We start from the raw sequence: 17,105 nt of genomic DNA on the forward strand, positions 1-17,105 counted from the left end.
CTCTGAAAACATTACAGTATGTTTAAAAAGACACGCAGACAGTCTCCAAAGCCCTCCTATTGGGCGCTTCCACTCATACCAGATGTCCAGAGCTGGCAAAAATTTATTCAAGGAGGAGGGAGGAAGTAGAAAAGTAGTTGCCACTGAGCATCTGTGGCTCAAGTCTGTGATCTTAACTATTCAGAAGGCTGAGATCTGAAGATCACAACTCTAAACCAGCCCAGGCAGTAACAGCTGAGAGACTGTTATCTACAATTAATTACTAAAAAGAAAAAAAAAAAGCTGGGAGTGGCACTGTGGCTCAAGTGACAGAGCACAGGCTTTGAGCACAAATGCTCAGCGACAGTGCCTAAGCCTTGAGTTGAAGTCCCATTATTGGCACAAGAAGAAAGAAAGAAAGAAAGAAAGAAAGAAAGAAAGAAAGAAAGAAAGAAAGAAAGAAAGAAAGAGAAAGAAAGAAAGAAAGGGAAGGAGGGAGGGAAGGAGGGAGGGAAGGAGGGAGGGAAGGAGAGAGGGAGGAAGGGAAGGAGGGAGGGAGGGAAGGAAGGAAGGAACGAAGGAAGGAAGGGGAGAAAAAAAGGAAAGAAAAGTGGTTGCCAAGGGATGGAAGATGGGGAGGTAGTATCTTAAAGAGCATGGAGCTCTTCGTTGACTTTTAAAAATATATTTCCCATCTGATTGTAGTGATGGTTGCACAGGTCATTGAACAGAAGGAGAATCACTGCATTGCATGTTTTATTTGTTTATTTATTTACTTATTTGCTTATTTACTGTTTTATATTTTTGTGCCAGTACAAGGACTTGAACTCAGGGCCTTGAACTCTTGCCTGGCTTTTTCACTCAGGGTTGATATTCTACCACTTGAGGCATACTGCTACTTCTGGATTTTGGCTGGTTAATTGGAGATAAGAGTCATACTGTCTGGGTTGGTTTTTGAATTGTGATCCTCAGAGTCAGGATTATAGATATGAGCCACCTAGCATCTAACTGGATTACACATTTTTATATGGGCAAATTATATGGTGAGTGAATTATGCCTCAATCTATTACTGGAAAACAAATCCAACTTTTATGTGTTGAGCTCCTATATAATATTCCAGTTGAAATACAGGTTTCCACCCATAGTTTATAAAAGCTATGACACTCCATGTATGTGGAAAAAAAGGAAGAGGAGGAGGAGGAGGAGGAGGAGGAGGAGGAGGAGGAGGAGGAGGAAGAGGAGGAAGAGGAGGAAAAGAAAGAGTAGTGATCAACCTCCCTCCCCTAAAATTGTTCCCAGCATTTAGGAGACCTCTGGCCTGGCCAGCCTCAGCATCTCTACTGACTGGCTCAACTGCCCCTCCTTGCTCAAAACTCCTGTTTCACCTCGTAGAATTAAGGAGATGCCAACTTGTGGACTCTGGGAGGTGGTGAGCAGTGCATGTGATCACAGCGATGCATTCAGCACAAGGCCCTTCTCCTCTTCCCTGGGGCTAATTCCACTCTACTCTGTTCCCTGTCGAAGCAGGGGAGGATAAAGGAGTTGTGAACCACAAAGCCCATGAGCCCTTGGCTGGTGAGCCATGGGCAGACCCTTGAGAAGCACACAGAGTCATCACCGCTCTTCTCACCCTGGTCCTACCTGGAGAGTCTTACAGTGGGGTAAAGACTCAGTCTCTTCTGAGGGCTCTGTCTATTAAATGCCAAGCACTTGTGCCAAGTCCTGGTGGCTCATGCCTGTAATCCTAGCTACTCAGGAGGCTGAAATCTGAGAACTAGGATTCAAAGCCAGTCTGGGAAAGAAAAGTTCCCAAGACTCTTATCTCCAATTAACCAGCAGAAAGCCAAACGCTGAGGCATGGCTCCAGTAGTAGAGTGATCAAAAAAGCCATGCAAGAGTGTGAAGCCTAGAGTTTCAGCCCCAGTATTAGTCTACACACTAAAAGGGTCTCTTGTGTTGGGTGCGGATAGCTCACATCTGTAATTCTAGCCACTCAGGAGCTGAGATCTGAGGACCATAGCTCAAAGCCAGCCTAGGTAGAAAATTCTGTAAGATCCTTAGCTCAAATCAACTACACACACAAACAAACAAACCAAACCAAACGTGTAAGTGGAGGTATGGCTCAGTGGGTAGGGTGCTAGCCTTGTACACAAAAGCTCAGGGACAGCACCCAGTTTCAGAGTTCAAGCCCTATGACCAACCAAAAAACAACAACCAGAAAAGATTTTCTTGCTTATGGAGGCCTCCAATGGGGACAGGGGGAGGGTCAAGGTCAAGTACTAGTGGGTTGGTCCCCACCCAGCTGTAGGGAAGTCACACATATCTAACCCACATGTATGCCTGGGATGAGTTTGGAATTCTGTATGTCTAACAAGTCCTTGGACAGAGCCCCTGAGGTGACGGTGCCTTGGCTGTATTTTAAGCAGCCTAAAGCCTGATGCCGTCCTTGAAACTGGGGCTTTGATGAATGGCAAATACCTTGGGTGTGTGTGTGGGGGAGGATTCTCCATACTTCTGCACCTAGCCCCTCCTTCCCAGCCTCAGTCAACTTCTAACAGCTGGAGAGCAACGGACATAGATTTTTTCAGTCTCCAGGATTCCATCGCTATTACGTATATAAAATCACACCAATACCTACATCACTTTTTTAAACCTGGAAAATAAATAAGTTAACAAAATTAATAGTAATAGCAGGGACAAAATTATAGATACAAACTAATGTGCTTGAAAAGACAGTGGCTACCTCCTAGCCCCAGGATGACAAAGCCCCGGCTGGCAGGCACCGGCTCTTTGTCACACAGTCATGTAGAACCCTTAAAGGCCCACCATCTCCCTAAAGCATCCCTACCCTGAGAAAGATGCTCAGCCCCTCACAGCTCAAGGCCTTTGCCCAGACCAATCCTGGGGCACAGTGTGCGCTGGGACCTCTCATCTGGCCTGTTACAAGCTGAGGAGGCAGAGATGGGGTCTGGGGGGTGCACATCTGGATTCCTGGCCCAGAGCCTGCATTCCTTCCTGGTGAGTGTAAGCAGATGTGGCTCCAGAGCTGCTGGCCTGCCCACCATCAGGGTTCCTCCTGCAGAGGTCCGGAATCTCATTTATACGGGGGGGATGGGGGGGTTCCGAGGGAGGAGAAGGGGAGAAATTTGGGTTCAGAATCTCCCACTCAGATTGCTGATCAAACAGCAGAGGTCTCCTCTGTCCTGTCTGCATCGGCCAGTCTTGTCTCACTAATGGAAGAGGTGGAAGGCCATGGAGGGGCAGGACTGGGGCAGGCCATGCATCCTGCTATCCACAAAGCAGTGTTCTTCCCTGGTCCTTCTGGGGAGCTCAGAGCCCCTTCCCAAGCCAGGGCTGCCTTACCTGGGGGCAGTCCTTGATGTAGTGGCCTTTGTTGAAACACAGGTGGCACAAGTAGTTGGGTGGAGGCCGCTTGCTGGGCTTGCGGGCCTCGGAGGTGAGAGCCAGGTCTGAGAAGTGTTCTGTGAGGGAGCTGAGGCCATCGGCGATGTTGTTCAGGGAGCCGTAGGGCGAGGCACTTTTGTACACGCTGCTGCCCAGCGCCTGTGGGGGACAGAGACTCTGTTGTGACCAAGGCCTCCCCTTCGGTGAGTCCTGCCTCCCTCCTCCACAGCACATGGAAAGGCACATAGGGTTTCAACTCACCCTGGACCCTGAGTACAAATCCTAAATCTACTTGGTGTCCGTGGACAAACCAGTAAGCCATGCTGAGCCTCAGTGGCCCTGCTGGTAAATAGTGACTGCTATCCACAGGGTTTCCAGGAGGCTAACAAAAAATCATAGAATAATATACTGTATGTCATGCCTGGCCCTAGGAACTTCAGGACAATGATTACCATTATTATTATTATTATTATTATTATTATTATTATTATTATTATTACTACCCTTAGTGGTGTGTTGTGCTACTGGGGCTTGACCTCAGGGCCTCACACCCTCACTTAGCTTTTCTGCTCAAGGCTGGTGCGCTACCATGTGAGCTACATCTCCACTTCCAGGTGTTTTTGCTGGCTAATTGGAGATAAGAGTCTCTCGGGTCGGGGCCGGGAGTTTGGCCTAGTGGTTAAAGTGCTTGCCTAGCATGCATGAAGACCCGGGTTCCATTCCTCGGTACCACATACATAGAAAAAAAGCCAGAAGTGGTGCTGAGGCTCAAGTGGTAGAGCTCTAGCCTTGAGAAAGTCCAAGGACAGTGTTCAGGCCCTGAGCTCAAGCCCAGGACTGGCAAAAGAGTCTCTCAGGTTTGTCTGTCTGAACTGGATCCTCTGACAGGTGTGAACTGCCATGGCAGCTAATTACCACTACTTCTTCATGCACTAATATGAGAGTAAGACAGGATTACAGAAAGCAGCCTGTCAAATGTGGGGCTGTGCCACTGACTGGTGGAATCACGCTCAGTTTCCCCATCTGGTAAGGAAGAGGCACATGGACTTGCAGAATGGCTTCTTCAATTTTTTTTTTTTTTTTTTTTTGCCAATCCTAGGCCTTGAACTCAGGGCCTGGGCACTGTTTTTGAGCTCTACCACTTGAGCCTCAGCACCATTTCTGGCTTTTTTCTATGTATATGTTACCAAGGAATCGAACCTGGGTCTTCATGCATGCTAGGCAAGCACTCTACCACTAGGCCAAACTCCTGGCCTACTTCTTCCAGTTTTTGTGAACCAGCCTGGTCTCCTGTGCAGGCATGCGCGCGCGCGCGCGCGCGCACACACACACACACACACACACGCGCGCACACACACACACACACACACACACAAATATTTGGGAGCCCAGTCCTTCTGGGAGCCAGAGGAGAGAAGTGTGCCACCTCTCCCACCTCCGCATGACAGGAACCAGACATCCCGCTGAGGCTGGTGTACACAGCCTCTATTTATAGGAGTCACAGGCTCCAGGCGGCCTGGCACAGTGAAATTTAGTGAAGGTGGGGCTGACATGGAATCACCAGGGTCCCCTTTCCTAGAGGCAGCTTCCCCAAAAGGGCCATACCAATCCTGGGTACAGGGCTCAAGCAACCCCCTGGCTCTAACATAGGTGCCCCAAAGCAGCAAGAGAGCTATGAACTTTGGTGGGGAGAATGAGTCTGATGGAGAGATGGTGCTTAGCTCTTGGGAGTCCCCCAGGCTGCTTAGAAAGATGGAGGCATGCTGGGTACTGGTGGATCATGCCTGTAATCCTAGCTACTCAAGAGGTCGAGATCTGAGGATTGTGGTTCAAAGGCAGCTCAGGCAGAAAAGTCCAAGAGACTCTTATTTCCAAAAGTTACAGGAAAAAAAAAAAAAAGCTAGAAGTGGAGCTGTGGCTCAAGCCATAGAGTGAAAGCCTTGAACAAGAGAAGACCAGGACAGCAGATATGCCCAGAGTTCAGACCTCAGGACCAGAGGCAAAAATAAATAAATAAAAGATGGAGACAGAAAGGGGCTCAGAGTTGGGGACAGTCTGTCCTGTATCTCCTACATGTAAGAAGGGGAGGCAGGAGAGCTAATAGCTTCCCCTCCTCCAGCCAGAGCAGCCTCAGCCTGCCACACCCCTTCAAGAGGACAAACCCCCATCATGTAGGTGAGGTGGTACCTCAGCTATGAGCCCCTGGAAGGTCCTTTCCTGACACAGGCCTCCATGTCCTCTTACACTTTTGGACTACAGCCTATGGTGTGGAAGGAACGACAGACACACCACAGCTGGATCCTTCAGTGACTAGGGAAGGTTGCTCCGTGAGCCCTGATGACTGAAACCCAGGGCTGGGAAGATACCACACCAGCCCACATTAAGCCAACCCCTCCCCTCCCCCACCCGTCTCCCCAGGCCTCAGAGCAACCCAGGCTGGAGCCATCCATCTGAGCAAGGGACAGCCTTCCACTCTTGGAAGCCATAGGCCATGGTGGCCACCTGAACGGGCCTGGAGACAGCTCCAAAGGCCGTTAGATCGGGTGACCATGGCAGCCAGCCAAGCCTTGAAAATTTTGCACGCACTGGGATAGCTGCTCAATGAGTCAGCATCCCCATTTCACAGATTAAATGAGTGTGTCCAAACTTGGATGGAATGACCTGGGAAGCTAAGCCGTAAAGCCCTTTTCTGGGCTCCACCTCAGATCTCCCCAGAGCAGGCATTTGGGACTGTGGGCAGATTCTTGGCATGCGGTAAAATGCTCATAATGGAGGTTGGTGTTTTAATGATTGTAATGTGCACATTTCGTTGGTGTCAAGAGCATTCATGAAGCTGGCCCCAGTGGCTCACACCCATAATCCTATCTACTCAGGAGGCTGAGATCTGAGGGATTACAGTTTAAAACCAGCCTGGGCTGAAAAGTCCATGAGACTCTCATGTCTAACTAACCAGCAAAACAAAAAGGTGGAAGTAGAGATGTGGCTCAACTTGCTATCTGTGAGTGAAAAAGCTAAAGGACAGTGCCCAGACCTTGAGTTCAAGCCTCAATACTGGCACACACACACACACACACACACACACACACACACACACACACCCCTTCACACTGTTGTGCAACCATCATTCCTCACACCCTCCTCCAGAGCTTCTCAATCATCCTAAACTGAAAGTCTGGGACAAGAAGGCCCGGCTCTGGCCTTCCTGCCCAAACCCATTTTTCAGTCTCCCTTCAGGTATAAGCAGCCTTGCACTCCACTAGTCAGAGGCATCTGGAATCTTCCAGAAATCAGGCCTCTGCTTATCTTTACTGAGAGACTCTTTCCCCACACCCCCACACCTCCAATCAACCCAAGAGAGAGCATCACTACCCTAGCCCGTCAGAGAAAAAGTTCATCCAAACAAGAAACTTGAAGCTGCAATGGCTGTGTGACTCACTCTCATGGCTGGGAAATGCAATTTCACAAATAACAACCCTCTTCGACTTTCTTCCTTTTCCTTTCCTTTCTTTTCTTTTCTTTTTCTTTTTCTGGTTAAGAGTTGAAGTGAGTCCATAATTATCAGAACTGTTTTGGCCACAAATTGTCAAGAGGATGGAGACGTTTGGTGGAGGTCCACAAATGCATTAATTACACCCTCAATAATCCTCTTTCCTATCTTCCAGCCATCATCCCCTGCCCCTAGCCTCCTTTTGAGGCATCCTTGGACAGCCAGAGGCCCCTCCCTGGCAAACTCTCCCTCCCTTCCCCACACCTCCAGCCACTGTCTCCTGAAAGTACTAGATCTGCCCTTCCAAAGGCAGCGCACAGGAAGACAAGTGAGGCCCTCACTCCTCTTCTCAGCCTCTGAACTTCAGTGTCCTCCAGCTTGTCCCCTGTGGCTGCCTCAGCTCCCTGCCTCCATTCCCAATTCAAGACAAAACACCACCCTAGAGCTGAAAGGACAGCATGGTCACCCAACTGGACCTGAGGTGCCTGTGACAGAGAGAGAGCAATGGAGATAGAGCAGAGAAGCCCAGGGACCCAGACCCAGCAGGGATTAGGAGCTGGGTGTCCAGCTTGCCTGACCAGTGTAGGGTGGGCAGGGCAATGAGCCATTTCCTCTCCAAAGCCTTGTTTTGAGCTTGAGCCATGGAGGTGAAAGGCGAGTCCTGGCTGTGTCCACGGCCTGTGTGGACTGCACCAAGCAGAGGTCAGGATGGGAGGGGCCGGGCCTGGCTTCTTAGGTTTCCCCGCAGTTGAGCACAGAATGAAGCAGCAGGGAACGCGGGCAAACCTGACCATCCCTGCAGACTGCTACCTCCCAGTGTAGACACACCAGCCCTGAGGGACACTCCAGAGCCCAACAAACAGGTGACTATTCTCATTGTCTGTGGCCAGAAGTTCATCTTCTGGAGCATCCTTCTTTTTGTCCTTCTGCCATCTCTCCTCCCAGGACCAGCTTCAGATTGAGCTCTACCTCTTTCCCAACTCAGTCCAAAGGAGCCCAGGAACCATGTGCAACAGCAGATGCAGGGGCACCTGAGGCTCAGCTGTCCATAGATCTCGGCTCCTTAAGGGCCTTGCTGCCTGCTCACTCCCATCTGGTCTAAGGGTAGGGACCTCTGCTCAGCACCATCTGCCTGGGGACTCCCTGAATTCTCTAATCTCTGCATGTCTCCCCAACTTTCCCAGGAGACTGGAGGTCCCTGAATGCAAGCTTCTGTAACTTTCTGTGGCTCCAGAGTGGTTTTCTTGCACCTATTACTAGGTGTGGAGAGTCCCCAGCCCCAAAGGGCTTGGGAATCCTTGGACCTGTAAGGCAACAGGCCAAGGCTCAGGGAATCCTGTAGACTGTCTAAGCATGTCTGGGTGTGGCAAAAGGAAGCATCCGGGCCCAGGTCAGTGGCCCCAGCAGCCAGCTAGCAGAAGGCACAGGTTCCTTGCACCTCACCTGGAGGATAGATTCAGACTCCTGCCCAGGGCTGGACCTTCTCCAAGGTCCTCACTTGGGTGAACGTGGAAAAGGGACAGGAAAACACTAGTTTGTTTGGGATTATGTGGACTGCCATATATTAGACTATCTCCTTTCCCTTTGTTTAGGCCCCATAAGAACACTAGTTGAAGCCAGATGCTGGTATCTCACTCCTGTAATCTTAGCTACTCAGGAGGCTGAGATCTAAAGATCCTGGTTCAAAGCCAGCTGAGATAGACAAATCCAAGAGACTCTTCCTCCAAGTAACCATCAAAAAGCTGGATGTGGAGGAGATGTGAATCAAGTGGCTGATTGCTAGCCTTGATTGAAAAAGCCAAGTAAGCATGTGAGCCCCTGAGTTCAAGCTTCAGTACACACACACACACACACACACACACACACACACACACACACACACACACCTCTAGAAGAGTGCTGCCGGACTCATTTCATAAACCAGAACCCTAGGCTCAGAGAAGCTGAATAATTTACCCAAGGTAACAAAGGCAGTGGATGTTGACAAGTCATATATGACCCCGTCATCCCGCTTTCTGTCCCCTTCAAGCCTCTAAGCTTGACTTCCCTACAGATGAGGGAGCTGGAGGAAAAGGCCAGGTATAACATCATCTGGAAGCCCTCAGCACTGGCAAGAGGAAGCAGAGCCGCTCTGGGCTGCAAGGAGGATGGTTCTGCTCTGGAAATAGGGACCACAGTGGTAGAGAAATGCAGGGATGCATCCATACCTCCCCAGAGTCAGCATGGCCCAGGGGGGCTCCTTCCCACGGGGCATTTAGGGAGCACTGTGCAGGCGCTAATGAGCAGATTCTTCTGAGGGTAGCCCAGAGGGAGAGGAGGGCTGCACAGAGATGAAGATGAAGGACTGTAGGAGCAGCAGAGACAGCAGGCGGGGATGACAGGGCAGAGAGCAAGACAGCACCCAAGGCCATGCTGTGGGCAAGGCAGCCTGCTGAGGTTAAGGGAAGAAGACCTGGTATCCTGCTCCCTGGACTGAGAATAAAAGGTCTCAACAAAGGACTGATTCTAGTTCTCAGCTCTGTGGGGTTCCTTTTGTTAGCTGGACAAATGCCTTCAGATCCCCCAAAGCTACCTTTGCATTCCCCCTCCCCTCTCTCTCTCTCTCTCTCTCTCTCTCTCTCTCTCTCTCTCACACACACACACACACACACACACACACACACACACACAGAGATGGGCATGCACATGCAGGCACAACCACATACTCCCACACCCTTGTTTGGGACAAGAGACCATTCAACTCACAAATGACCCCACCCCTTCTCCCAAGGGGATATGCACATCTTCCCCTAGGTCACATCTGGAGACTAGAACACTCATCACACACACACACACACACACACACACACACAGACAAATGTGGGCTGGATGTGGGCTGCCAGGGGAGGGGGAGACAGCCCAGGCAGGAGGCAGGCGAGGCCCAGTGAGAAACCAGAGACATACCTTGAGGAAGGGCTTCCCCAACCTCAATCAGCCTTGGCTGTGCTCTCAGGTTTCCAAGGTCAAAGTCTGACCTGTGTGTGGGGATGGTCCAGGGCTGGCTGAGACCCTGTGGTAACCCCAGACGGCTCATCCAGCACCTAAAAAAACACAATTCCTACACACAGAGCCCACGGGTTCCAGAAACAATTGAAACCAGAAAAACTTATCTAAGTTCTTCTGATGAGAAAGTAGGTGGGGAGAGGACTGAGAGAGTAGGGAAGGAGAGAGTCGTTGCAGGATGAACTAGACATACCCAAGAAAGACCTGTCTTTCTGTGGCTCTGCTCAAGGGAGACTGGTCTCTGCTCAGTGCCACCACTCACCTGCCGCATGCCCAGGCTTCCCAGTTCCCTGCCCTTTTCCTATAAACATGTAAGCCATGGGGACCTATGCCTCTCACTTCTAGTGCCTGCTTGTCAAGTAGAAGCATGAAGCATGGATTGGAGAGTGATATCTAGGCTGGTATTTGGGCAGTCCAGGACAGCACTGGTGCCTGCAGCCTCCTCGGCTGGGCCCCGGATCTGAGACCCATTGTTTCCTGAGCGTGCCCACAGCCCCTGGCAGTCACCCTCAGACCTGTGTTCACTGTGCTCACACCAGGAAAGCTGCTGTCTTCAGGTTCTCAATGAGACTCATGACCAAACAAGGTAAGGACCGTCAGCAGGGCTCAGCTCTGCCAGGGCACTGCTTAGGACAGGGTTTCACCATCTCCCAAGTCAGCTCATTCCAGATTGACCAAGCAATTGATAAACATGCCTTCACTGGGATGACACAGGGGAGTCTAGAGTTATAAGTGAAGACAGTTCTCAATTCACCCACCCGGACAACTACAGGCATTAATTGAGCACCTCCTACATCCCACTCATCTGCACCAGGACTGCTGAATAGAAAAGGGACAGGATTTCAACTCTCAGGGCACTGGCACCTTAAGCCATGAAAGGACTCACCCATCGCCTGGTGCCCCCAAAGGACCAGCTACAAAGAACAATTCACCTACCACAGGGACACAGCAGCCAGACTGCCCCCCCCCCACCAAACCCCTGTCTCCTGCCGTCAGGCAAAGCCCCTTAGAGGAAGAGCATCTGTGTGTATCTGTTGGACAGTAGCTGAGAATGGTATTATAGGAAGAGACAATAACGAGGGCCAAGACTTGGTTGCTGGGGACCACAGGCTGTTAGAAACTCTAAGTATTGCTGTGTGGCTAGAGAGGGAGCGAGTCCCAAACTGCATGCCCCCATCCCACATGCACACACTGGCAGGACACAGTAAGTCTCCTGGGTCCCAGGCTACAATTTTGGTTCTGTCTGTAGCCCCCTGAACACCCCACGTTCCTGTTGAAGAGCCTTAGTGTCTCCATCTGGACAGCAGAGCTGCAGCATCCAGGCTGTAATAGGAAGACAGGAGCAATACACATGTTAGTGCCCATTTTCACTGCTTATCCTCAAGCAGGCCAGCTTAAGTGGGAATGCAGTAGGAAACTAATACTCCCAAGAAAGACTGGAATCCAAGGCAAAAAGTGAGAGACATTGTATCTTGACAAGACACCCCTGGATAACTGCTGCTTGCCTGGACAGTGACACAGAATTATCCAGATAGGAGCTGACTTGGGGCCCAGCTCAGCTGCAGGCTGTATGATAGAGACAACCCCTGGCTGGAATGCTGACACACTGGGTGACCTTCTGGGCCTCTGTCTTGCCTTCTGTACAATGGGATCTTTTCCAGAAGGACAGAGGGAAAAAGAGTCCAAGAATAAATTCTCACCTAGGAGCATGGGAATGCTCTCCACTGGCCACCATCCCTGCAGGGTTTAGCCCTTGATGCTGACAGCATTGGCTTTCTGTTGCTGATCACTTATTACTAATGCCTGCTTCCCCTCTGCCTGACTCAGAAGGGGCCCAAGGTGTGGTCTCCTTTCTGAGCCAGCACTCACCCAGTCAACTTGTCAGAGGAAGGGTCACGCTGCCTCTTCTAACAGTCTCTCAAGTGATGGGCTGAGTCACCATTTAGCTTCCCTAGAAGTTAGGACATCTTCTCCAGCAGGGCTAGTCTGGACATTCCTTCCAGGCTCAGAGACCACCTCCCATCTCCTACCTCCCATCTCACACAGACCAAGGGCTCTGGGGAACCAGTATCAGCCTCCTGTAGACCATTCCAACCCCACCATGCAGCCCTCCCCGATGCCAGCTTCAGACCAAAATGTGGCTTTATCCTACATATTCACACTGGCCACCTGTTGACTCTTCTGTGCCAGAGGCGCATGAGAAGAATCCAAACTCACAGAAAATCCCAACTCCAAGAAAACTCTTGCTTGGGACTTTGGTAAGTAGGATGCTATAAGATGCTCCCCTAAATGTTCTAAGAACCAGGTCTGGCCAGGGTCTGGTGGTTCACATCTATAATCCTAGCTACTCAGGAGGCTGAGATCTGAGAACCAGGATTCAAAAAATTCCAGACAGGAAAAATCTGTGAGATTTTTTTATCTCCAATTAACAAGCTGGAAGTGGAGCTATGGCTCCAGTGGTAGAGCACTAGCCTTGAGCAGAAATGCTAAAGGACAGCACTTGAGCCCTGAGTTCAGACCCCAGTACTGACAATAAATAGGGCCAGGTTTGTGTTGAAGGTCCAGGAAAATCCACCGTCTGTCAAATCTGTGACACTTGCTACCATCCTCAAATCTCCAATGGGTGAGTGACTGTAGTGAAGCAGAAGGGTCTGTGATGTTGAAGATTGCATGATAGGACCCAGAGTTCACTGGAGTTTATTTCTCAAGAGAGTGCTTCCTAAAATTTGGGGTTTCACAGCAGAGGAGAAAGAGGAGAGGTCTGGCTTGGCTCAGTGGAACATCCCTGAGCTTGGAGATTTTGCAAGAAATGTTTGGCTAGAAGAATCTTTGACTGACCTGTTTTGTACTGCAGGACTTCTCAAGAGTCTTTACTGTGCCAGTGAGCGTTGTGTGTCCATGGAAAGGCCAGTGCATCATGCGTTCCAAACATATTTGACCACCAAAGCCCTTCCCTTAACATCCACCGAGTAGCTACCAGTTGACAATAAGACTACAATTTCTAGCTACCTCCATCAACCACCCTAAAAATCAGACCCTCTGGTGATGGGATGGGGGTGGGGTTGAAAGGCCTGCTTGGTATAGGCTTTAAGGACAGGCTCTTTGGCAAAGGGCCCAAGAGGTAATGCTTAACTCTACTTTTCCAGAGGTAGAATCCACAGCTACTATACTGCTGGGAATTTAAATTCCAAACAGAACTTGGCAAGAAAGATCCATGCAGCTCAACAGCCCTCCCCACCCCGCCCCCCTCCCGCCCAGAACTGCCTTTCCTGAGCACCTGGTGAGAGAGAGGAGGGGCTCATCCAGTCTCCCCCACCCCTTTCTTCCCCCCCCCCCCCATAGCAGTCTCTCTCCAAAGGCAGGCAGAATAGTCACAGATGAGTCTCTGAATGTGAAGTTCATACAAGGCCTCCTTGCTGGATCTAGAAATCTTTTAAGAAACTGCACTAGGTGCCCAGGGCTGCTTTAAGGTCATCCCTGGTTCTTTCTCTCCTGTACTTGCCTGTGAACTCTTCCATTTTCCTCTCTGCTCCCAGGGGCAGGGTGCCACTCAGAACCCTTGGCTTATCTTCAGCTCACAGGGCCGAGGTTCTAGGGGCACAATGGGCTTCTGTGCCCCCAATGTCCTCACCTCCCCCAGTGCCAGCTGCATTCATGGTGTTTTTCTATTGTGGAGGGAGCAGCCTGGGGGTGGTGCGGGAGGGGGTGGGCTCTTGGCACAGGGTCTGGCACAGACGGGCTGTGGTCAGTGGTCAGCATGCAAGTCACATCCACAGGCACTGCCACTGGGCCTGCCAGGCCTCACACAGAATGGCAACGCTCCTGGGCTGTGGGTCCCTTTGAAGAGTCCCCTCTAGCCACACAAAATGAGCTGCCCCCACATTTAGCCCTCTGGTGGCAGAGAAGTGGGGGGCATTTCTTCTCATCTTCCCAGCCAGTTGCTACCATGGAACCATATTAGGTCACCAGCTAAGCCTGGGTGCAGGAAAGGCCTGTCCCTAAGAGCACAGCTGGGCTCTGAGAGGGTTTAAGAGGCCAAGGGGGTGGGGATGTTGACAGGGAAGTCTGAAGCCAAGAAGTCAGCAGGCAGAGCCCCTACCCCTCCAAGGGAGCCACTGGCTTGGGTCGGTGAGACATCCTCTAGTCTCCCTGGGCACAGGCTCTCCCCAGGCCCGTGTTCTCTGAGTGGTACAAGTCTTCAGTGTGAGACATACTGCCCTGGAGACAAGCAAAGATGAGATCTAGCCGATGAGCAAGCCAAGCCCTGAGAGAGACAAGAGATTCCTTGGGGCCACAATCATGAGACAGCTGGGTACCAGTGGCTCATGCTTGTAATCCTAGGGACTCAGGAGGCAGAGATCTGAGGATCATGATTTAAAGCCATCCTAGGCAAGACAAGTCCATGAGATGCTTACCTCCAATCAGCCAGAAAACGAAACAAAACTGGAAGTAGTGTCATGCTCAAGTGGGAGAGCACAAGCCTTGAACGGAAAAGCTAAGAGAGAGTACCCAGGCCCTGAGTTCAAGCCTCAGAACTAGCATCAGTAAAAGAAAAAAAGATGACAGGCATTTCTCCAACAATGCTCTCAATAGCCATTACTTGCCCATTCCATGCTCATTCCACGATGCACCCTTTCATGGAGAAACTGAGGTACGCAGTACTGAAGTAAAAAGGAACAGACCTCACTGAGCCACAGCTGGGATCAAAACTAGGCAGGGCATCCCATCCCATAGGAGACTCTGGATGGCCCCAAACTTCCAGAAGCAGAGACCCATGCGAGAGGGACAAGGTAATCCTAGGGTGGGAGCAGAGGGAGGGGAGTAGGGACCTCACTTGATCCATGTCACCTCCTCCCTGAGAGGTTCTCCCGTGAGGGCACACTCTCCTGCAATTATCCACCATCCAATCAATCACTCACTGGTACAGCACCCCCATCCAATCAGCCACCATTCCCACAGATTGTCTGCCTACTTATCTGTGGCTTCCTCTAGCCTGTGGCTTTGAAGGCCCAGCCACACCTCCCCCACTCCAGCTTAACAAATGTCTGGTGAGAGAATAAACAACAAGGAAAGACCAAGGCACTAAAGAAACACTCCCAAGCGGTCCTCCAGAGTCACTGGTCACCCAAATAGGTCCCCAAATCTCTTATAAGAAGGAAAACTCCCTAGCCAAAAACTACTCTCATCTTCGGAGAGGGGAACTCTACAGTTTACAAGAGCTTTGGCATACAAAAGTTTCCAGCTGGCACTATGGGGTATCTTCTCTACCTCATCTTCCTCCACCATCTGGCCTCCCTATCCCAATTCTACCCCACTGCTCAACAGGGCAGTTTTGTGTGTCTACCCGTTCCTCCTCTCCCCATAAATAAAGGCAGAGTTGAACATATATATGAAATTGGAAAGGGTGACCTTCTCCTCTGCGGCCTTCTTGGCGTTCACCCCCAATCATACACAAGCCTACCTCCCACCCTATTTGAGGCTCCAAAGAAAACTGAAAGTGACCCCCACCCCCTGCTCCCAAACCGGTTGCACCTTGGCAGAGACCCACAACAAAGGAAGCTGGTGAAAGCCAGAGGGGGTGTCTTCAATTCCAAGTGAAGCCGAAGTGGGGGGTGCAGGGGAAGGAGGAATCCAAAGGGAGAGAGGAACCAGCTCAGGCCTGCAGAAGACCCCTCGAATCGGGCTGGAGGTCATGGCAATCTGTGTGTTTATCTAGCTGGGAAGAAGAGCTGCCCAGTAGACTTTGTAACTGAATCCACCAACCAGGAGGTTTTGTGGCACACAAGAGGCCCAGATTTCTGGAGAAGCCGCGGGGTGGCTGGAATTCTCCCTTCTATCTAGTCCCCCCTTATCCCCCAGAGAGCTCTAAGGATTTCCCTTTCATTTCCTTCCAGGCTGGGAGAGCCAGGGGACAGCAGCAGTCTGCGGGGGTCAAGCCCTCAAAAACCACTTCCTATGTGGCTTGGGGGAGGGCAAGCAGCTGGAAGATGGATCTTAGGGGCAGGGGGAGGTGTCCCCAAATGCGAGCCACAAGAAAAGACCACAGAGCCAAGTTACCGCCCCTCCAGGGCGCTGTCGCATGAGGAACCATGAAAGTCTGGAGAGAAAAGATTGTAGGCCCTTCCAGAGTTCAGACAGGGCAGCCTCTGCGCTCTGGGTCGCAGCTAGCAGCGGTGGCCAGAAGGGAGACAGGACTGGACAAGGAAAAAGACACTTGGAAGGGGCTCCCCGCCCTGGCCGCACCCCAGCTGACTGGAAAAAATCCGGAGACACTCCGTCTTTCCCAGTGTACTTCAAACAGGGCTCTCAGCTGGGAGAACGGAGGGGGGGGGGAGATCGGGCCCTGCCCCAGGGCCCCAAATCTACCCGGGAGGTGACGCTCTCCTCGACGTCCCCCAGAGACTCGGGGCGACAAGTTTGGCAGCGTTGATGGAAGCCAAGCCAAGCCAGGCCGCCCGGGGCAAGGCGAAGAGCAAGGACAGTTAGGAAAGGGCCCCGGCACAGCAGAGGGGCGCGGGGCCGGAGCGCGCGGGGGCACCCACCTCTCCGCGCTGCAGCTGGAAGAAGCTGTTGAGATAGCTGGAGTGCAGGGGGGAGCCCAGCTGCTCCGGGCGGCCCTTGCCGAAGGCCAGCTCCGGGGGCGCGGCGCCAGCGGGAGGCTCGGGACGGAAGGCATCGAAGGCACTAGCCTGGTGCGTGTCCTGCAGCGACAGGTAGACCCAGTTGAGCAGCTGGGCCGGCTGGTACACCGAGGCGGCGCTCGTGTCGATGGCCGACAGCAGGCTCATTTTTGCCGCGGCGGTGCCGGCCCCTCCCCGGCCGCCCGCTCGCGGCCCCCTCCCGGCGGAGGGGCGGGCACCGGGGAGCCTGGATTGCCCACTGCCAGCTGCCCAAGCCCGGGTGGCGATCGCCTTCGCGCCCCGTGCCCCGCGCCCCGCGCCCTGCGCGCGCTGCCCGCAGCCGCTGCCACCGCCGCCTCCCCCCCCTGACTGCGGCCCGGGCGCGCGCGGGCGGAGGAAAGGCGGCAGCGAAAGTTGGGCAGGAAACTTTTGGCCACGCCCCTCCGGCCGCCGGCCCCGCCCCGCCCCACGATCCGCTATCTGCCACAGGGCTGACCCCACCCCCCCACCCCGGGCCGGGGGCAGCTCCCAGGGTGGGGTCGGCCGAGCCCCGCCCACGCCCCGCCCCGCC

The 17,105-nt window shown here is 52.2% G+C and overlaps 1 protein-coding gene across 1 annotated transcript in view; it reads right to left on the reverse strand.

Annotated features, from left to right (window-relative positions):
* The window catches only part of Zcchc24 (zinc finger CCHC-type containing 24), a 49,106-nt gene extending 32,215 nt beyond the window's left edge, over positions 1 to 16,891 (reverse strand). Inside the window, exons 1-2 of the mRNA XM_090346982.1 lie at positions 16,457 to 16,891; positions 3,344 to 3,544 (exon numbers count right to left, since the gene is read on the reverse strand). Coding sequence (XP_090203108.1) covers positions 3,344 to 3,544; positions 16,457 to 16,702 — 447 coding nt within the window. The 5' untranslated portion in view covers positions 16,703 to 16,891. The remainder of the gene's footprint in view (positions 1 to 3,343; positions 3,545 to 16,456) is intronic.
* Between the last annotated feature and the right edge of the window lie 214 nt (positions 16,892 to 17,105).

This window comes from Megascapheus bottae, chromosome 15 (genome assembly GCF_031878675.1).
Source record: "Megascapheus bottae isolate mThoBot1 chromosome 15, mThoBot2.hap1, whole genome shotgun sequence".
Classification (NCBI taxonomy): domain Eukaryota; kingdom Metazoa; phylum Chordata; class Mammalia; order Rodentia; family Geomyidae; genus Megascapheus; species Megascapheus bottae.